General features: G+C 32.1%; 1 protein-coding gene across 1 annotated transcript; it reads left to right on the forward strand.

Moving 5' to 3' along the window:
• The first annotated feature begins 7742 nt into the window (after window positions 1–7742).
• On the forward strand, window positions 7743–12292 carry LOC107962649 (sodium/pyruvate cotransporter BASS2, chloroplastic). Its single transcript, XM_016899106.2, has 13 exons — window positions 7743–8322; window positions 8398–8512; window positions 9181–9298; window positions 9388–9429; window positions 9512–9625; window positions 9734–9796; window positions 10088–10215; window positions 10775–10856; window positions 11178–11229; window positions 11342–11439; window positions 11537–11695; window positions 11784–11873; window positions 11955–12292. The coding sequence occupies exons 1-13, from the start codon at window positions 8208–8210 to the stop codon at window positions 12030–12032; spliced, it is 1254 nt and encodes a 417-aa protein (XP_016754595.2). The 5' UTR covers window positions 7743–8207; the 3' UTR covers window positions 12033–12292.
• The last annotated feature ends 6251 nt before the right edge of the window (window positions 12293–18543 follow it).

The raw sequence follows: 18543 nt of genomic DNA on the forward strand, positions 1-18543 counted from the left end.
AGCTAGAGCATTAGTCAATCTGAAAGGCAAAACTAAAAATTCATAATGACCATACCTTGTACGAAATGTTGTTTTCGGCACATCACTCTCTTTTACCTTCAACTGGTAGTAACCCAATCTCAAATCAATCTTTGAAATGACAGAAGCTCCTTTCAACTGATCAAATAAATCATCAATACGAGGTAATGGTTATCGATTCATAATAGTAACCTTATTCAATTATCGATAATCAATACACAACTGTATTGAACCGTTTTTCTTTTTAACAAACAATACTGGAGCTCCCAAGATGAAATACTAGGACGTATAAATCTTCGATCCAATAAATCCTGCAACTACACATTCAATTCTTTTAATTCTGTAGGTGACATACAATATGGAGGTATTGATATCGGAGCTGTACTAGGATAAACTTCTATTACAAATTTAACCTCTCTAACAGGTGGTAATCCTGGCAATTCTTCAAGAAATACATCATGAAATTCACAAACAATCTGAATCTTATTGCATTATCTTTCAACAGAATCTGAATTAATAACATAAGTTAGAAAAGCTGCACAACCCTGATGAAGAAGTTTATTAACCTGAATTGCTAAAATAATATGAGTCAACCCACTGGTTCGAATAGCATTTACCTTGATCTTATTCCCATTTTCACTCTGAACAATGAACTTATTTTTATAGCAATCTAAGATCACCCTATACTCAGATAACCAATCTATTCCTAGAATTATATCAAAATCGTCAAATGGCATTATCAACAAATCAACAGGAAAAATTATGTTTTGTATCATTAGAAAACACCTCTTATACACCTGATTCACTAACACAGTTTGCCCTAGTGGACTAGATATTGCTATTGATACTCTAGATGTTTCAAATTTTAAATTTCCCATCTCAAATAATTTTGTATTTACGTATGAGTGTGAAGATCCTGGGTCTATTAAAGCATAAATAGGTTCTGAATGCAATAAAAATATACTTGTCACCATATCATGTGCATCACCCGGCTTGAGCTGGTACTCTAGCTTCTGATTGTTGAATAGCTACATCACTTTCTCTTCTAGTACCACCTCTGGAAAATGAACCACTTCTACCAGATCCTCGTCCTCTAGAAGTAGGCACTGATCTCTATGATGTAACAGGTGCAGCATTTTCATTTTTCAGACAATATCTAATGAAATGCTCAGTAGATCCATAAAGGAAACATCCTCGAGTTAATTTCTAGCATTCCACTCTATGCTTCTTCCCACAATGTTCACAATCTGGTATTTGAATATCCCATGACGGACCTCGTACACTTCTAGTAGAAATTGTTATTTGCCTTCCACGATTTCTATCACCTCTATCTGATCTAAAACTTGGTCTCCAGCTACTACGTGATTCTTTCGATCTTTTAGGTTGTGGATTTGAACTAATAGTTCTAGTACGTTTCTCAATCAGACGAGTATTTCAAGCTTTTTGTCGAGACACAGTACTTATTTAACCATATTTGCTCTCTCAACTAAATTTGCAAATTTTGTAATTCTGATAGATACCAGTTGTACTAGTAGTTCTTCACGTAAACCTCGTAGAAATCTCTTACAACTATCAACTTCAGTTGGTACAAATTCAGCTGCATATCTACTAAATCGTGAGAATTCTCGTTCATAATCAACTACTGACATTTCACATTGTTTTAGCATCAAGAACTCCTATTTTTTATCTTCAATATACAGTTCACCCACATATTTCTTCTGAAATTCTCTTTGAAATAAATCACAGTTTACCTGTTCTGCTGGTATATGTCGAATTACCGCTTCCCACCATACATATGCCTCACATTATAATAAAGATATGGCACACAATAAAATTTCTCGAGAAGTGCATTCAAGCTGTTGCAGAATTCTTTTTGTAGACTCCATCCAATTTTCAACAGTAGATGGATCGACTCCCTTTAAACCCAAAAATTCAATGGCACCATACTTACATAGTTTTTTAATCGAAGCTCGTCGGGTAGCAGGTGCAGATGTTGTAGCAGATACAGTCCTTACTACTCGTTGAAGGGCATCGGCTATAACCCTAAGTAGCTGTGAATCATCTCGCTCTCTAACATTACCCCTTTTGACATTAGGTGGTTGATTTCTCGCTGGATTTACACTTGGTGTTACTGACTCGGTTTTATCTTTTTCATATGATTCATCATCTCCAGTATACATTTTTTGATCAATATCAGCAATATATTCATCTGACATCTTTAATTATAAAATAAAAACAAACAAATATATCAGCATCCAATCTCGACTCAATTTGACTTAATTATGGCATGTACCTCTAGAATCAGTTTCGAGCTCGATTTAGTTGGGGAATAGCTCTGATACCACTAAATATAACACCCTAACCCTTATCCGTCGCCAGAATAGGATTATAGAGCATTACCGAACTTTTTAGAACAAATACAAACTTTACACAATTCAATTAACATACACTTTATAAATTAATTATATAGTCCCTTTTATGGGTCATCGATGGCCAAATTACATGTTAAAAACAAATAACATCTTATAACATATTTTACATTCACTTTTCAAAATGACAACTTAAACATTCCTAGGTACATGCCATTACCAAAAAGAAATTTACTTCACCACTTTGAGTTCGGGATCTACTTTGGATGCTGATTCAACGATCTAGCTTTAACCTAACCCACGCACGGAAAACAAATCGTACGCTGAGTATAAACTCAGTGGTATTTCTATAATTCGAATACTTTTTTTAAAAAATAACATTACAAATTATACACTTTTAACCATATATATAAACATTAATCAAACAATAATTCAATTCATCTATTTAACATTCATTTCTCAACAATAGCTAATTCAAATAGCTTTTCTCACTTTAATTCACATATCATTTAGCATTAACAATACTCTTTTCATGAACCATAGCTTAATGCATTTCATTTATACAATTCAATTCAATTTCCAATTTCAATTTTACATTCAATATTAGTATTATTGTCAATTCATTTATTTACCCCTATTAACACAACTTGGACTTTGGCGGATACATGGATCCAACCAAAACACACCAATATGGCACCCAATGTCTCATCGGCCTTACCGAAGTAAATTGGTACCCAGTACCTCATCGAATTTATCCGAAATAATAATATGACACCCAGTGTCTCATCGACTTATGGTCGAAGTATCCCTGAACACTTTCAATCCTATGGCACGCCAACTATATCTGACTCAACCCGTTACAGTTAATAGGGTTTTCAAATCACTTTTCTATTTCAATCAATATCCATTGCAAGTCAATATTCACATATAGTCAAGTATTCAATTTCAACATCATAATATCAATACTTACCTCATTTCACTTACCATACTTATTAATCAAGATACAACAATTAATAATAATTAGATTCGGATTATAGAAACACAAACTGTAATTCTCAAGTTACTCCTTGATAATCTTGTCTTTTCCTTTCTTAGCTGAGGTCTCCGGCTCTACGTTAGCTACAGAAATCAAACAATTAAAATTTATCAATACACTACAATTTAACATTGAATATTTTAATTTAGACACAACTTTTGCCTAAATTCCAATCTAGTCCCTAACAAAAACTAACTTTATTTTCTTCACAATTTATTCTTTATTTTCATTCAATTAACAATTAAAACTAAATTTAACTCTCTAATTTCAATATAAATTCCTAATTTAAAAATTCTCTCAATTTAGTCCCTATTACTTCAAAACCTATAATTTATTTCACAATTTAATCCCTTTCCACTTCTAACGTAAAATTCTATCAATTTAAACCCTAATACTTCAAATTATTCAACATGAACAACATCTAAAAGTTCACTAATTTTCAAAATTTCAACATAAATCAAGTAGTATTTTGTTCTAGGATTCCAAAAACATAAAAATTACAAGAAAATGGACTAAATTGACTTACCACTTAATCTTAAAACCTTTAAACCCTAATTTTTCTTTTTCTTTTTCTTTCCCCTTTCTTTCTCCCTGTTTCGTTCTCCCTATTATGTTTATTCTTTCTATTTCTTTTGTTTCTTTATTTGTTTAATTCTTTTATTTACTTTATGTTTATTACATAAAATTAATATTATATTAACATAATAATTATTATTTCTTAAATAATAAGTAAATACATATATGTATTACAAATGTATGTATGTATTTATTACACATGTATTTTATTTTATTTTTACCACACAATTGTCACAATTTGGTTTATTTATTTATTTAGTCCTTTGACTTTTCTCTATTCTATAATTAAGCATTCACACTTTATTTAATTTAATCCTTATACCTAATTAATCTTAATCCAAACTAATTCACCTAACCAAAACTTAATTAACCACACAATAAATTTCATAAATATTTTTAATAAATATTTATAAATCTGTTTTATACTAACAGTGAACCGAAAATGCACTTTTTCAATACTCGTAAATTTTGGGTCGTTACATGCATAATAACTAGTCCAAAGATTTTGTTGCATAAAGTTGCCAACACAAATATGGCAAGTATCGTCACTACCTCAGTAACAGTTTGTAGTGGACACTGCCAAGTGCCACTCAACACAAAATCACACAACTTGCCTTAACAATATCAATTAAAATTAATTTTTACCACTATAATTAGCATTCAACATTTAAAAATTTTCAAACAATAACATCTAAAAATATCAACATTATTCATGCAACTCCATATATAGGTTTTGTTTTCTCAACTCGTTTTATATCTATATACAATCTAAGATTATAGTGACAGTATTTGTTTGCACTTTTGATTCTATACTTCACATCATGAGCTTGAGGTACATTGTGATTTAGTCGTATTTGATTATTATTAGCTATTTACATAGCGAGGCCCTTTCCCCCTCCCCCCCCCAAAAAATAATAATAATATTGGCATTGATATTTTAGAAGTATCTAAAAGATAATGGAGCATTAAGATACCCCTATTGTTATTTAGCTCATCCCTTTTCGGAAATAGTTTCTATTTCTATGTTTCTTTCTTCTCACTTTCCCCCAATTCTTTCGTTCTGAAAATTCCTTTCAGTTTCTTACTTAAAATGGGTGACGATATTTTGTCTAAATAGTAAACACATCTAATAAATTACAAAATATTAAAGATTTCAGTCATAGCATTTTTAAATTCTGATACAAGATCCTTATTAGATAAAATAAGTACATTAGACCTAATAAAATTATTTTGTTGTATCCAGACTAATACCAACTCATTTCATCAATAAAATATGACCAATTAACCAACCAACAAAACTATTTGCTACAAATAACATATTATTGTTGTATCAAAACATATAAATATTGACTAATATGGCTAACACTGAGCTTAGTAAAATGAAATGGTTAAATAATTGAATAATGAGATTATTCAGGAATACACATTGAATGTTAAGATTACTATTAATTTTTTGGTAGGATGTTTATAATAATAAAAAGCCTTTTTGATTGTTCCCGAAGAAATGAAATTATTTTAATTAAAAATAATTTTAATTTTTTAGGAAGTTAGATTTTTATTTGATTAAATATACTTTAATTTTAATTATTTTTAAGAAGTTTAAATTATATATTTTCTTTAATTTATTTCATATTATTTTTTATAATACAATTAAATTATTTAATTTCAATTGTTGCTTCATTTATGAAAATAAATTATTATAAATTTGAAAAATATATTCTGATAACCTTCTTCTGCTTTTATTCAAATTCATACTAAGTGTTGAAGTAATCTATCTTCATTAATATGAAATAGAAATATTTCATTAAATAATAGAAATATAAACATATGTATTCACGTGCAACATATGTGATACTGAAAACTAATAATAATTAAAACGATATATTAAAAGTCACTTCAAATATAATGTGACCTAAAAAGAAAATTTAATTATTGAGTCGACTTCCAACATTAAAATAAATAAATTAAAAGATTTTTTATTCAAATAAAAAATTTATCTTAAATAAATAATTGAATATTTTTATGAATCATTATCAATATTTATAATAAACTAATCAAATTTATTAATAAGGAAAATCTTATTATTTAAAATTATTTATTTTAAACATTTTTCAAATATAACTTTTTAAATTATACAATTGCCTTAATTATGATTTAAATATGTTTTATATACTTTAATTTCTTTTATTAATGATTATTTATATTAATTAAATATTAAATAATGCGGATATTCACTTACAACACACACGTGATTGGAAATTTAGTATTAAAAATATGTATGATAGGTAAAGAATTATTTGGTAACTAAAAATTAAAATAAGTATATTTTTAATTAAAATGATAAAAAATCTAAATATCATATATAATATTTTATTCTTTTATTTTATAAATTTGATATTTTTAAGTTTGAATATCATAAGTTTTTTTTTATATATAATTTTAGTAGGTTTCTAATTTTGATAAATAGAAGAGAATTAAAATTAATACTTATGTAGTAGTACTCATATAGTGGAAAAAGGACAAAAAAATCCTTGTTTACGAGGAGACAAAATAGTTATTGAAAATTAAAATGTTTGGACTTACTAAGAGGAAAAAAAAATATATTTGGAAGAGATTAAAAAAACAATTGCAAAAGTTTGTGAAAATTGAATGATTGTGGTTTTTTTATTATATAAATTTCAAAATTATATATGAATTTTGATTTATTTTGTAATATTATATATAAATTTTGATTTTGTACAATTTTATGTGTGTATCATTTTGATTTAATTCAATTTGTATAAACAAGTAATATCATTATTGATATAATATCATTTGATGTTAACATATTATATTATGTACATAAATAATTATACTTATCAAATATAAAAATAATTTGATGTATTTATTTCTTTTAAATATACACAATTGAATCAAAATAAAAAATTTATTCGTAAATTTGAACCAAAATCAAAGTTTAATGTTTATAACTGCACAAAATCAAATTATTTGCATTTAGTTACATTATTATCTAAAAATAATTATTTGTTTGATATTTCTTTTAAATTGAGTTGATATCAAAACTAAAATCATTGATTGGGTCGAACCGGTGTAGAATTTAGACCCATTTTTTAGGCTCGAGTTTAATTCAAAAAACGGTCTAAAATTCTAACTAAACCCAAGCCAAATTAAAAATATCAAACTCGAACTTGATCTTCATGCTCGTATTAAAATTTTTATATTATTAATTTTTATATAAAAATAAATTTAAAAAATATAATACATCAAAATTTAGTTAGTAAAAGAATAAATCAAAACTCGGTTTGCATCCTCCATTATAGCTGGGGTTTTCTTATATTTTTGTCTTAGAAATATACCTTTATTGAAGCTGAATTTATTAGCATTTAAAGTTACTTTCCATGAGCTTCTTGTTTAATCATTTTACAATACAAAGTTACGAACATCATTTCTATTTATTTTGCTGACTCTATTTATTTAAATTTCTCTTTCCTTATCCATAAGATAGAAACCTGCAGATGTTAGTTTCAAAAGCTAGGCAACAAAGAAAAAAGAAATATATCGATATGTAATTTGAGTTGGGTCGAGTTTAAACAAAAAATTTTATTTAAATTGATATATTTAAAAAATCCATCATATCTTTGTTTAAACTTATTTTTTGAATTTATATTTTTATTTAAATTCATTCACTTTACTAGTGAATTTTCAAACTTAAACGAAATGGTCGACCATTGGTCAGATGTAGTTGATATTCATTTAACTTTTGTGACGAATTTCACCAGGAAAACATGTCTTCAGACTTCAAGAGGAAGTTGTATGGCACACCATATTTGGGTTATAGCAGACGAGAAGCGGAGAGGTTTAGAATTTAACGTAAACGACAACAGGCGATAAACACGTCAAGAGACAAATCAGAAGTCAGCAGCAACAAGTTGATTGACGCCCTTTACCAGCACCATTTGGATGCACTCAATTTGGTGATCATCACATGTGGCTCCTCGGTTTACACGTCAGCCTCCTTTGTTACATCGATATCCGTTATGATGTTTGTCCCTGCTATTTTTGGATGAGCAACGAGTGGCCCTAAACACCTCACTCACAATAACCCCCTTCACTCCCCACGGATCAAATCGAGTTCATCAAACTCTTAAACCCTCCGTAAACCCCTGTTTTGGCCAAACATTCATATTTTCTTTGTGTTTCAATTCAAGATGGCTACTTTGTCTAGGTTTGTCGCCAAAGAATGCAATTTTCATAAACATCATGCCGTGTGTAGAACATCATCGTCTTTGATTCCTTCCAGAACGCTACGGAGAGCTCATCTGGGTATTATCTTTGATGATTGCTTTCTGGGTTGTCTTTTGTTGCTTGTTTATCACATCTTTTTATATGAATCTGCAGATGTTAGAGCTGGCATTTCTTTGCCTGAGAATGGAAAAGGTTTTGCAATTCAACGTAAGCCAAGTGGTCCCCTTGTTTCTCTTGCAGCTCCTGCCTCGATAACTCCTGCTTCAAGGTGGTTTCCAAGTCGGGAGAGTGCATGTTTCAGTGTTATATTCATTAATAAAAACTTGGGACCTGCATGCCAATGACGCAAAGCTAGCTGATTTAATAATAATAAATTATGGGAGTGATTTATATACGTATATATAGAAAAAGGGGTTTAGTGCTAAGTGCCATTTTATGCCTTTTGGCAACGAAGGAAGTAAGACTAGTAAAAATAGGTTACCTTCAAGATCCTTGCAAGGTGGCTAGCTTGTTTTCGTTAGCCCTTCCTATTCTTTTCTTCTTCTTTTTAATCTGAAAAACCCAGTAAAGAAATAAAAAGATTTCAATTTTTTTTCTTTTTTTCGAAAAGGGAGGTTTTTGAACCATACGGCCGCAGTTGACGGTTGCTCCACCGCCGGAGGCTGGAGAATTCTCCGAAGGCGGAGCTTGGCCGGAAAAACAACTGAGTAGAGACGGCTGAGGGACGAAACAGAAAGGAGAAAATAGAAAAAATATATTTTCTGAAAATGATAGGAAAAATGAAATAAAATCAGTTTAGACAACCAACTTAGTTGCATGATGTGATTTTTAGGATTTTGCTTAGGTCCTTGTACCCTAGGCGACGTTAGCAAAGTTAGCTTCCATTTTGTGCACTCCTTTTTTAGCACTTAAGAATGATCGAATCTCTATATCCAGGGATCCCAAAGTTATCTGCAATGCTGCTGCCAATGTATCCGGAGATATTCCTACACCAAGTGGGATGAGCAAGTATGAGAGAATAATTGAAACGTTGACAACTCTTTTCCCTGTGTGGGTGCGTGTTTATTCTGTTAGCGTGTCTGACAAAACTCTACCTGATTTTTCATCTTTAGCTTTACATTATAACTTTAATTTACTGAACAGGTTATTTTGGGAACTATTATTGGCATATACAAGCCAGCTGCGGTAATATTCAATTCTCAGCTTCTTTTAGTGAATGATTATTCAAATGTTGCTTAGCTACCTAACCATTTATTCCCTCTTGCAGGTAACATGGTTGGAGACAGATCTTTTCACTGTTGGACTAGGTTTCCTCATGCTTTCAATGGGTTTGACATTAACTTTTGAGGATTTCAGACGCTGTCTACGGAACCCATGGACTGTAAGGCAACGTATTCGCATATGATTTTAGTTAGTAGACTGCTTATAGAACAGAACTGATCCCATTTTAGTGTCAAATGGTTAAGAGTATTAATTTTCAATTTTGCAGGTAGGTGTAGGATTTCTTGCTCAGTATCTAATCAAGCCTTTTCTAGGATTTGTCATTGCAATGGTAATTCGAAATTTTCTTTTGTGTCAATACCTATTTTAGGCTAGTTTAATACTATTTGATTTGCTTAATAGAATACTGTTGAAAACTTTTATTCAATTCATATACTGAGAAATCATCTGATAAAGAGGTTGTTTGAAGACTGCAGAAATAAGATATACGTTATCCAAATTTGGGTTTTCAAATGAAAGCCAATGTAATGTAGATTGCATTATATGTAAAGTGATTTCTCAGCTCTATAATGCTTTCTAGTAGGCTTCCATGAATGCTGAACAAAATCTATGTGATTTTCAGACTTTGAAACTGTCTGCTCCACTTGCAACTGGTCTTATCTTGGTCTCATGTTGCCCTGGCGGTCAGGCATCAAATGTTGCAACCTATATATCTAAGGGGAATGTAGCACTTTCCGTTCTCATGACTACGTAAGATCAATGCTTTTGTTGGATAGGGTAGCCTTGAGATCTTTTACTTGCATTTGATTTGATATCCTGGAAGTTCAACCTTGCCTGAAAATTCTTCTTTCGGAGCTATCTCTTAAAGTCCTTAGGGGAAGATGTAAAAACTACCTTATCAGTTCTGACCATGGAAGTCTTTGGCAGAAGTTCTACAAAAACTCATTTGTCTGTAGGACTGTTTATTCATTTACGTTTCCAAGGTAAAGGAAGCAAAACTGGCACCAAACTCGCTAGAGTTCTTTATTTCAGTGTTTGTTTCACAAATCCACATAGACATTTCACTCTTCACAGTTTACTGAGGCTGGACAACATGCTTAAGGGAAAGGAAAAAACAAATACCTGTAATATGTTGATAATTCAGGATTTATGCATATCATGCTAATGAAAGTATAAGATTATTAGCAATAGAGAAAATTTTCTGAAATGTTCATAACTTCAAATATGCATTACTTTTGTATTTAAGCCATTTTCAGCATTTCTGAAACTTGAAATTAAGTAATCTCCAATTTCCTTTGGAATATTGTAGGTGTTCAACTATTGGAGCAATAGTGATGACACCACTCCTTACAAAGCTTCTTGCTGGTCAGCTTGTTCCTGTTGATGCTGCGGTATGTTCATTCTTATTTGAAGGTTGCCTTAACAGATAACAGGCAAATACATAAAGCATGAGCCGACTTACATTCACTAGCCTTATCCTAGTGAAAACATTACAATAATGGAACCTGCCTCTTTGGTTTCTCTTCCAAATTTTACGTCAGGTGGATCCATTAGAAATTTAAAATATAATTACACTTTAAACTGGTGATAGAACCTAAATTACATGGAAGTTATAAGATCTCAAAGTTTCATCTATAAAAATATAAAGCATGTAACCCTTCACTTATGGTGATTCCACTAATGTAAAAATGTTTACCCAAAAATCTTTTCAGGGTCTTGCTGTAAGCACTTTTCAGGTTGTGTTAGTACCTACAGTTGTTGGAGGTAACAAAGGATTACTGTTCTTATCTGTTTTTATTTATTGCATTTCAATTATCATGAAGTCCAAAGAAATTTGACATACAATGATAAGATTCTAATGTCATCTTTGTGGCAGTCTTGTCCAATGAATTCTTTCCCAAATTCACTTCAAAGATTATCTCAGTGACTCCATTAATTGGAGTTATTCTCACTACCTTACTTTGTGCAAGCCCTGTAAGTTATCATTACGCTTTCATGTAAATTTTGCTACTTCTTTTCAAAGCCTCTTTCCACACATAAAGAACTCACATTGATGTCCTTTGATACTAAGATTGGCCAAGTGTCTGACGTCTTGAAAGCCCAAGGAGCTCAGCTAATATTGCCTGTAGCTCTCCTACATGCTGCTGCATTTGCCCTTGGTTTCTGGGTTTCAAAATTATCGTTTGGGGAATCCACTTCTCGTACCATATCCATAGAATGTGGAATGCAGGTATCGTCATGCTTAAACTCCATGTTATTCACCTGAATTACTAGTATGCTTTCAGTGAATGATGCTGTTCTTATTTTTGCAAATGCAGAGTTCGGCACTTGGTTTCTTGCTTGCCCAGAAACATTTCACCAATCCCTTAGTAGCTGTTCCTTCTGCAGTTAGTGTTGTTTGCATGGCGGTATGAAACTTTCCACATTCATCTTCATTTTCTTCCTGCATTACCTTCAAATTCAATTGACATTCTCAAGGTTTCATGTAGCTGGGAGGGAGTGGCCTTGCTGTGTTTTGGAGGAACCGACCAATTCCCGTGGATGATAAGGATGATTTCATGGAATGAGTGTTTTTCCAATCTCATTTTAAGGATGATTTCATGGAATGAGTGTTTTTCCAAATCTCATTTTAAGGATGATTTTGATGGAATGAGTGTTTTTCCAATCTCATTTTTAGGCAAGTTTTCTTTTTCTTTTGATTTCAAGGGGAAGCCCCTTGTTGCGTGGATTTAATATAATATATTTTTAACTCTGTGAATTTTGAACATGGACATATCATTTCTCTTTTTCATTTAGAGAATAATAGGTGAAGGATTTTTTTATTTAAGTAGTCTGTTTTTTCAAAATATGAAAGTTGGGAAATTAATTTTCAATTGTATTTTTCTTTTTGATAATTCAGCTGAATTTTATTAAAATCTTCAAAAATAAAGCTCAAAAGCATACATCAACAACAAAAGCAATAGGCACAACTCTTGAGAAAACAACTGCAAAAAGAAACACCGTTAATAATCTCTCCTTTGTTTATTCCTAGAACTTTTCATCTTGCCATCACTCTTATCTTTTTCGACTCTCAAATTGCATATTGAAATTGTTAAATATGACTCTTATTTTTAGTCAAATTTAAAAAATAATCTTCCAATTAAATTGTGTTTACTTGTTTCAATCATACACTTATTGGTTTAGATTATTTTATTGTTATTTGACGTATGAATTTAGCTTATAAATAGGCTCTTTTACAATCTTAGAAAAACACACCCATTAGATATTAAGACTCATAACACATTTAAAGAATTCTGTGTTTACGTTTTGAGGGTTCTTTATTTTCGGGTTTTCAGGGTTTAGTCTTTATTCTTTATCTCCATCTTTTGTACTCTTCGTTCTTTTGCCATTATAGTAAAATTATCTTTGCCTGTGGTTTTTTATCCTCTCTGGAGGATTTTTTCACGTTAAATTTGTGTGTTCAATTTCTCAATTTATTTCGCTATCTTTTTCTTATTCGTTGCTTAATCGGGTCGATCCTAACAAGTAGTATCAAAACTAGTTCAATTTTTATAGATCAGCTTATTCAGAGATGGCAATAACAAGATTTGAAATTGAGAAGTTCGATGGTGAGACAAATTTCAATCTGTGACAAGTTCGGATGATGGCAATTCTAGTTCAATCCGGTTTGAAAAAGGTTGTTACCGGGAAAAAGCTTGAGAATCTAAATAAAACAGAATGGGAAGAGCTTGATGAAAAGGCTTTGTTTGCAATCCAGTTGTGCCTCGCGAATATGGTATTGCAGGAGGTATTGATGGAGAAGACCTCATCTGCTTTGCGGAAAAGGTTAGAAACTTTTTATGCGACTAAGTCTCTGGCTAACCGTTTAGTGTTGAAACAATGTATATTTACGTTTCGCATGAACAAAGGTGAGCTTCTTAAAGATCACATCAATCAATTCATGACTCTTTTAAATGATTTAAAGAACGTTGAGGTTCATATTGATGATGAAGATCAAGCTATACTATTATTGTGCTCTTTACCTCCTTCATACAAATCTTTCAAGGAGACCCTGATTTATGGAAGAGACAAACTCTCGTTTGAATATGTGAAGGGTCATTTATTGAGTAGAGACAAACTCGACAATGAGCTTCATTTGGATAGCAAGACAGATAGGCAAGCTTCCGTTTTGGTAGCATGAAAGAAACGAGACAAAAGGTGTCGCTATTGTAAAAAGTTAGGTCTCGTCAAAGCAAATTGTTATAAACTGCGAAATAAAAGAGCTGCTGAGAGTAACGAGAAAGATGTAGCTGGTGCTAATTTGGCCGTGAAAATGGTGATGATTTCTTATTAGTGTCAACAATCGATAACTCCAAGCTCACGTCCAAGTAGATCCTAGATTCAGGATGTTCTTTCCACATATGTCCCAATAAAGAATAGTTCTCCACATACAGTTCGACTGAAGGTGGAGTTGTACGCATGGGAAACGATTCATCTAGTAAGGTAATTGGTATTGGTACTGTCAAAATTAAGATGCACGATGGGACGATTAGGACACTCTCAGATGTCAGGTATGTACCTGATTAACGAAAGAATCTCATCTCCTTGAGTATTTTAGACTTGAAAGGATGCAGAATTAACATTGAGTCGAGCAACATTAAAGTATCTCGTGGGGCTCTCGTTTTGTTAAAAGGTAAAAGAACCGACTATCTTTATATTCTAGAAGGTTCTACAGTGACCGGTGAAATCGGACTTCCCTCGTCCGTTACAGAGTTGAAGTCAACTCGTTTGGAACTGAGGCAACTTGGTCATAGGAGGGAAAAAGGTATGACCATTTCGTCGAAGAGAGGTTCTCTTTTGGATGCAGGTTTTGAAAAGTTAGGGCACTGTGTTCGTGAAAATCAGACCCGGTTAGTTTTGATTTGACAGTGTACAAGTCGAAGGCTAGAAGTATTTCAGTTTCTAAGCACAAATTCGACTCAGTTAATTCCCAGCATAGTTCAAGATAGGCTTATGACGGGCTTTGGCAAATATGGCATTGTGGAAATATGAGTCAAGGTGGAGATTTGTTAAATATGACTTCTATTTTTAGTCAAATTTGAAAAATAATCTTTCAGTTAAACTCTGTTTACTTTTTTCAATCAAACACTGATTAGTTTAGATTATTTTATTATTATTTGACCTATGAATTTAGCCTATAAATAGACTCTTTTACAACCTTAGAAAAACACACCCATTAGATATTAGAACTCATAACACATTTAGAGAATTTTGTGTTTACGTTTTGAGGGTTCTTTGTTTTTGGGTTTTCGGGGTTTAGTCTTTGTCTCTATCTTTTGTACTCTTCGTTCTTTTGCCATTATAGTAAAATAACTTTTGCCCGTTGTTTTTTATCCTCTTTGGAGGGGTTTTTCCACGTTAAATTTGTGTGTTCAATTTCTCAATTTATTCTGCTATTTTTTCTTGTTCGTTGCTTAATCGGGTTGATCCTAACAGAAACAACCAACATCAGACTGGTTTGATCCACTATTGATTTCTTTCCACCTTCTCTTCAACATATCCAAGTACCCTACTGCTCATATCACTTTGTTCCCCTTCCCTCAATCCTTCTGTAGCTAGCAAATGGGCGACTCCGCTCATCGGTCCTTGTCCATGCCTGAAATTACATTTCTGGAAATTTCTACTTAACCATTGACAGTCTTTAATGAAAGCACAAATTTTCGACTTGTCATCTCTTCCATTTTGTAATTTTTTTAATAACTGACAAAACATCTCCTTCAACCTCAACAGCCATGACTCTCGAATCCAACCCCAATTGAAACCCCTTGACACATACAAGGGCATCTACTTCAAATACCAAAAGTACATTTTTATTTAAAACAATCCTCGATCCTAAAACCCTTCCATCCGAATCCTTATTAACAATCCCTGAGCAGGATCTGTTCTCATCTTTTTTATACGCTGCATCAAAGTTGATTTTCACAAACGGATTCTCCGGCGGCTTCCATCTCTCCCTCTCCATCATTTTGGCAAGTAATACATTTCTCAACCCATCCAGTTCACAGATATAGTTTCTGACAAAATCTGCAACTTTTAACCCAGTTTTCCTTTGCCTCTCAGGTATCCATTTGTTTCTTTCTGTCCAAATTGCCCATAGAGCACACACAAAGATTTGGCACTGATTAAGGGAATTATTTCAAAAAAAACCAGGTAAGTCAATCCATAAATTCCAAATTTGCTACTAAATTAAGCCACAGAGAGTTCAAAAGTTTCCATGTCTCCCTTGTCACAGGGCAGTCGCGAAACACATGTTCTCTGGATTCCGTCGCTCCTGCACATTTTGGACATATTGCGTTTGTTGTTAATCGTTTGTACTATAGATTACATAGGGTAGGTAGGAAATTCATAGAACACCGCCGTACTATAATCTTCAACTTTGAGGGCAAATTTAATCCCCATAATTTATTGTAAAAATTCATGCGAGCTATTTAGTTGTATAGTTTATTAGGCTCCCTATATTGTTGCAATAAAGACTTGCAAGCACTTCGAACTAAACAATCACCTGAAGCCTCTCTTTTCCAGACCTGATAATCCTCATACGGAACTTTCGCTAAGGGGATTGTAACACCTCTAACCCATCTCCAGATTAGGGCTATAGAGTATTATGGCACACATTCAATCAAATGACATCACAAAACCAATCAAGTATTAATTTAAATATCTATATTCACTTCACACATTGAGCATAACATACATATAGGTATAAGATCGAGCTTATGGGATCTTAAAAATAGTTTAGAAATAATTTGAGACTAATTTGAATTAAAATAGAAAAGCATGAAAAATTTTAAAAATTTTAGAAAAAGGGGTCACACGGTCATGTGGTCAGGCCGTGCGGCCCAAGAGCATGGTTGTATGGCCAAATCGTGTACAATTCAAAATTTGGGTCACATGGCCAAGTCACAAACTATGTGCTTGCTTGTGTGCAAATCGAAATAAGGTCACACGGTTGTGTAGCAAACCATGTAACAGTATGATGCCATGTGGAAAATCCTGCACTTAAAATCAAAATGACACATGATAGTGTGAAGAGACCGTGTATGGCATACGGCAGTGTGACAGCCCGTGTCCTAGGCCGTGTGCACATAAAATGACTTCTAAAACAAGCCAAAACACTACCCATTTCTTAGATGCTAAGCCAAACCAAATTCAAATATTTACATGCCTTCAAAACACATTCAAACAAGCTTAAAACATGAAAAAATATTCAACCTAACTGCCTAACCAATATGCCATCAATGGTACCACATTTCATACTCCAATTAATTCACATTAAAAGTTCACAAGTAATTACTTTAAACTCAGACCAAACTTACAATTCATCCATACCACTCATATTTACTTCTACCATAACGTATTCATTCACAAGTAACTTAGAACAAAATGACCAAAACATATAAATATGGACTTTTATAAGCCAAAAGCCAAAGACATATATACAAGTGAGCCAAAATCAAGTTTACATAACATCATCCAAGTATAATATGTATCATATCCAAAACACATACAAGACACCTATTACATGCCATATAACCCAAAGGTAAACATGTCAAAATCTACTGATAGATACCTGGATAATGTGATCTTCAGGTTGATCCAATTGCCCGATTCCACAAAACATTACCTACAAAGAAATAGAAAAAATAACACGAGTAAGCTTCAATAAAGCTTAGTAAGTTCAATAGTTGAAATGATAAAACTTACCTTATAAGCATAACAATTATATATTAACAAGATTAATAAATAATAATCATGTCATCCACAATCATTCAACAAGTGAGTTTATATATATGTACGAGTTGCATAATCTATTTATATCATTCAAAAACAAATCACGATAATATCGAAAAATCATGCAAACATTTATATAATTCAATAACAAGTCATCTACCGCTAGAAATTTACCTGATGAATAATATAACAAATATAGATACGCGGTTATCTACCCGAAATACAGTAGAAAGCTCAAACAAGCCAAACTAACTACGAACACGCCTTGGCACTGAGTGTCCAGCCCGTAGGCTAGCATCCCTTTGGAAACACGCCTGGGCACCAAGTGCCAAGCTTGAAGACTTTACATCCACCCCCGGTAACATGCCAAAATCACTGTAAATATAACTCGAAAGTCTACACCAAATGTTGAACTCTGGTATATTTAATGGATCATATCAAGTCAAGAATCATCATCTCATCACAAGTCAATTCCGTACAGCGCGCAATATAACATATTGACATACCAATTGACCCCTATCCTACGTTCATCTGAGCTCAAATCATATCATCATTTTAGCAATGTTCAAGTCAATAACTTTCTCAATTCACATCAGTTTATAATAATTTAAGTATACCAAAAATATTCAACAACCACAATTTACAATCAATATAACATTTCAAATTATACTAAACTAAACCAAACGAACTTACCAGGGCTAAACTGTAGAGATAGCAAAAGTTTTAGGGACTAATCAGTAACTTTCCCTTTTCCATGATTATTTATTTGCTCTTGATCTATATAATAGTTTATTTCAATTTATTAGCCTGAATTTCATGTAATGTTCAAGTTAATACACACGGCTTCCTATTTAAAATTTTCACATTTGCCCTGCACTTTTACATTTTATTCAACTTGATCCTTAAGACCAAAACATAATTATTTTCACAATTAAACCCTATACCCATTGAACTAATTTGTAACCATCCCAAATTAATCTTCACATACTAAAATTTCACAAGAAAAACATGTCATATTTTCATCATTTTCAATTAAACCTTTAAAATTAAAAAGCAACAAAAATCACTTTACAAAATGGTACTATATAACTATCAAACTTAATAATTTATCATAAAAATTCAAGACCATCTCAAATTCATCCATGGTAACATTCTAAACATTTAACACTTTTGCGAATTAGTCATTGGGTTAGCTAGATTAAGCTACAGCGATACTAAAAACATAAAAATCACTAAAAACAAGCAAATAAATCACTCACATGCAAGGTAACCTAGCTTGGCTGATTCTTTTTGTAACAGCCTAATTAT

The sequence above is a fragment of the Gossypium hirsutum genome, chromosome A06 (assembly GCF_007990345.1).
Source record: "Gossypium hirsutum isolate 1008001.06 chromosome A06, Gossypium_hirsutum_v2.1, whole genome shotgun sequence".
NCBI classification, from domain to species: Eukaryota; Viridiplantae; Streptophyta; class Magnoliopsida; order Malvales; family Malvaceae; genus Gossypium; species Gossypium hirsutum.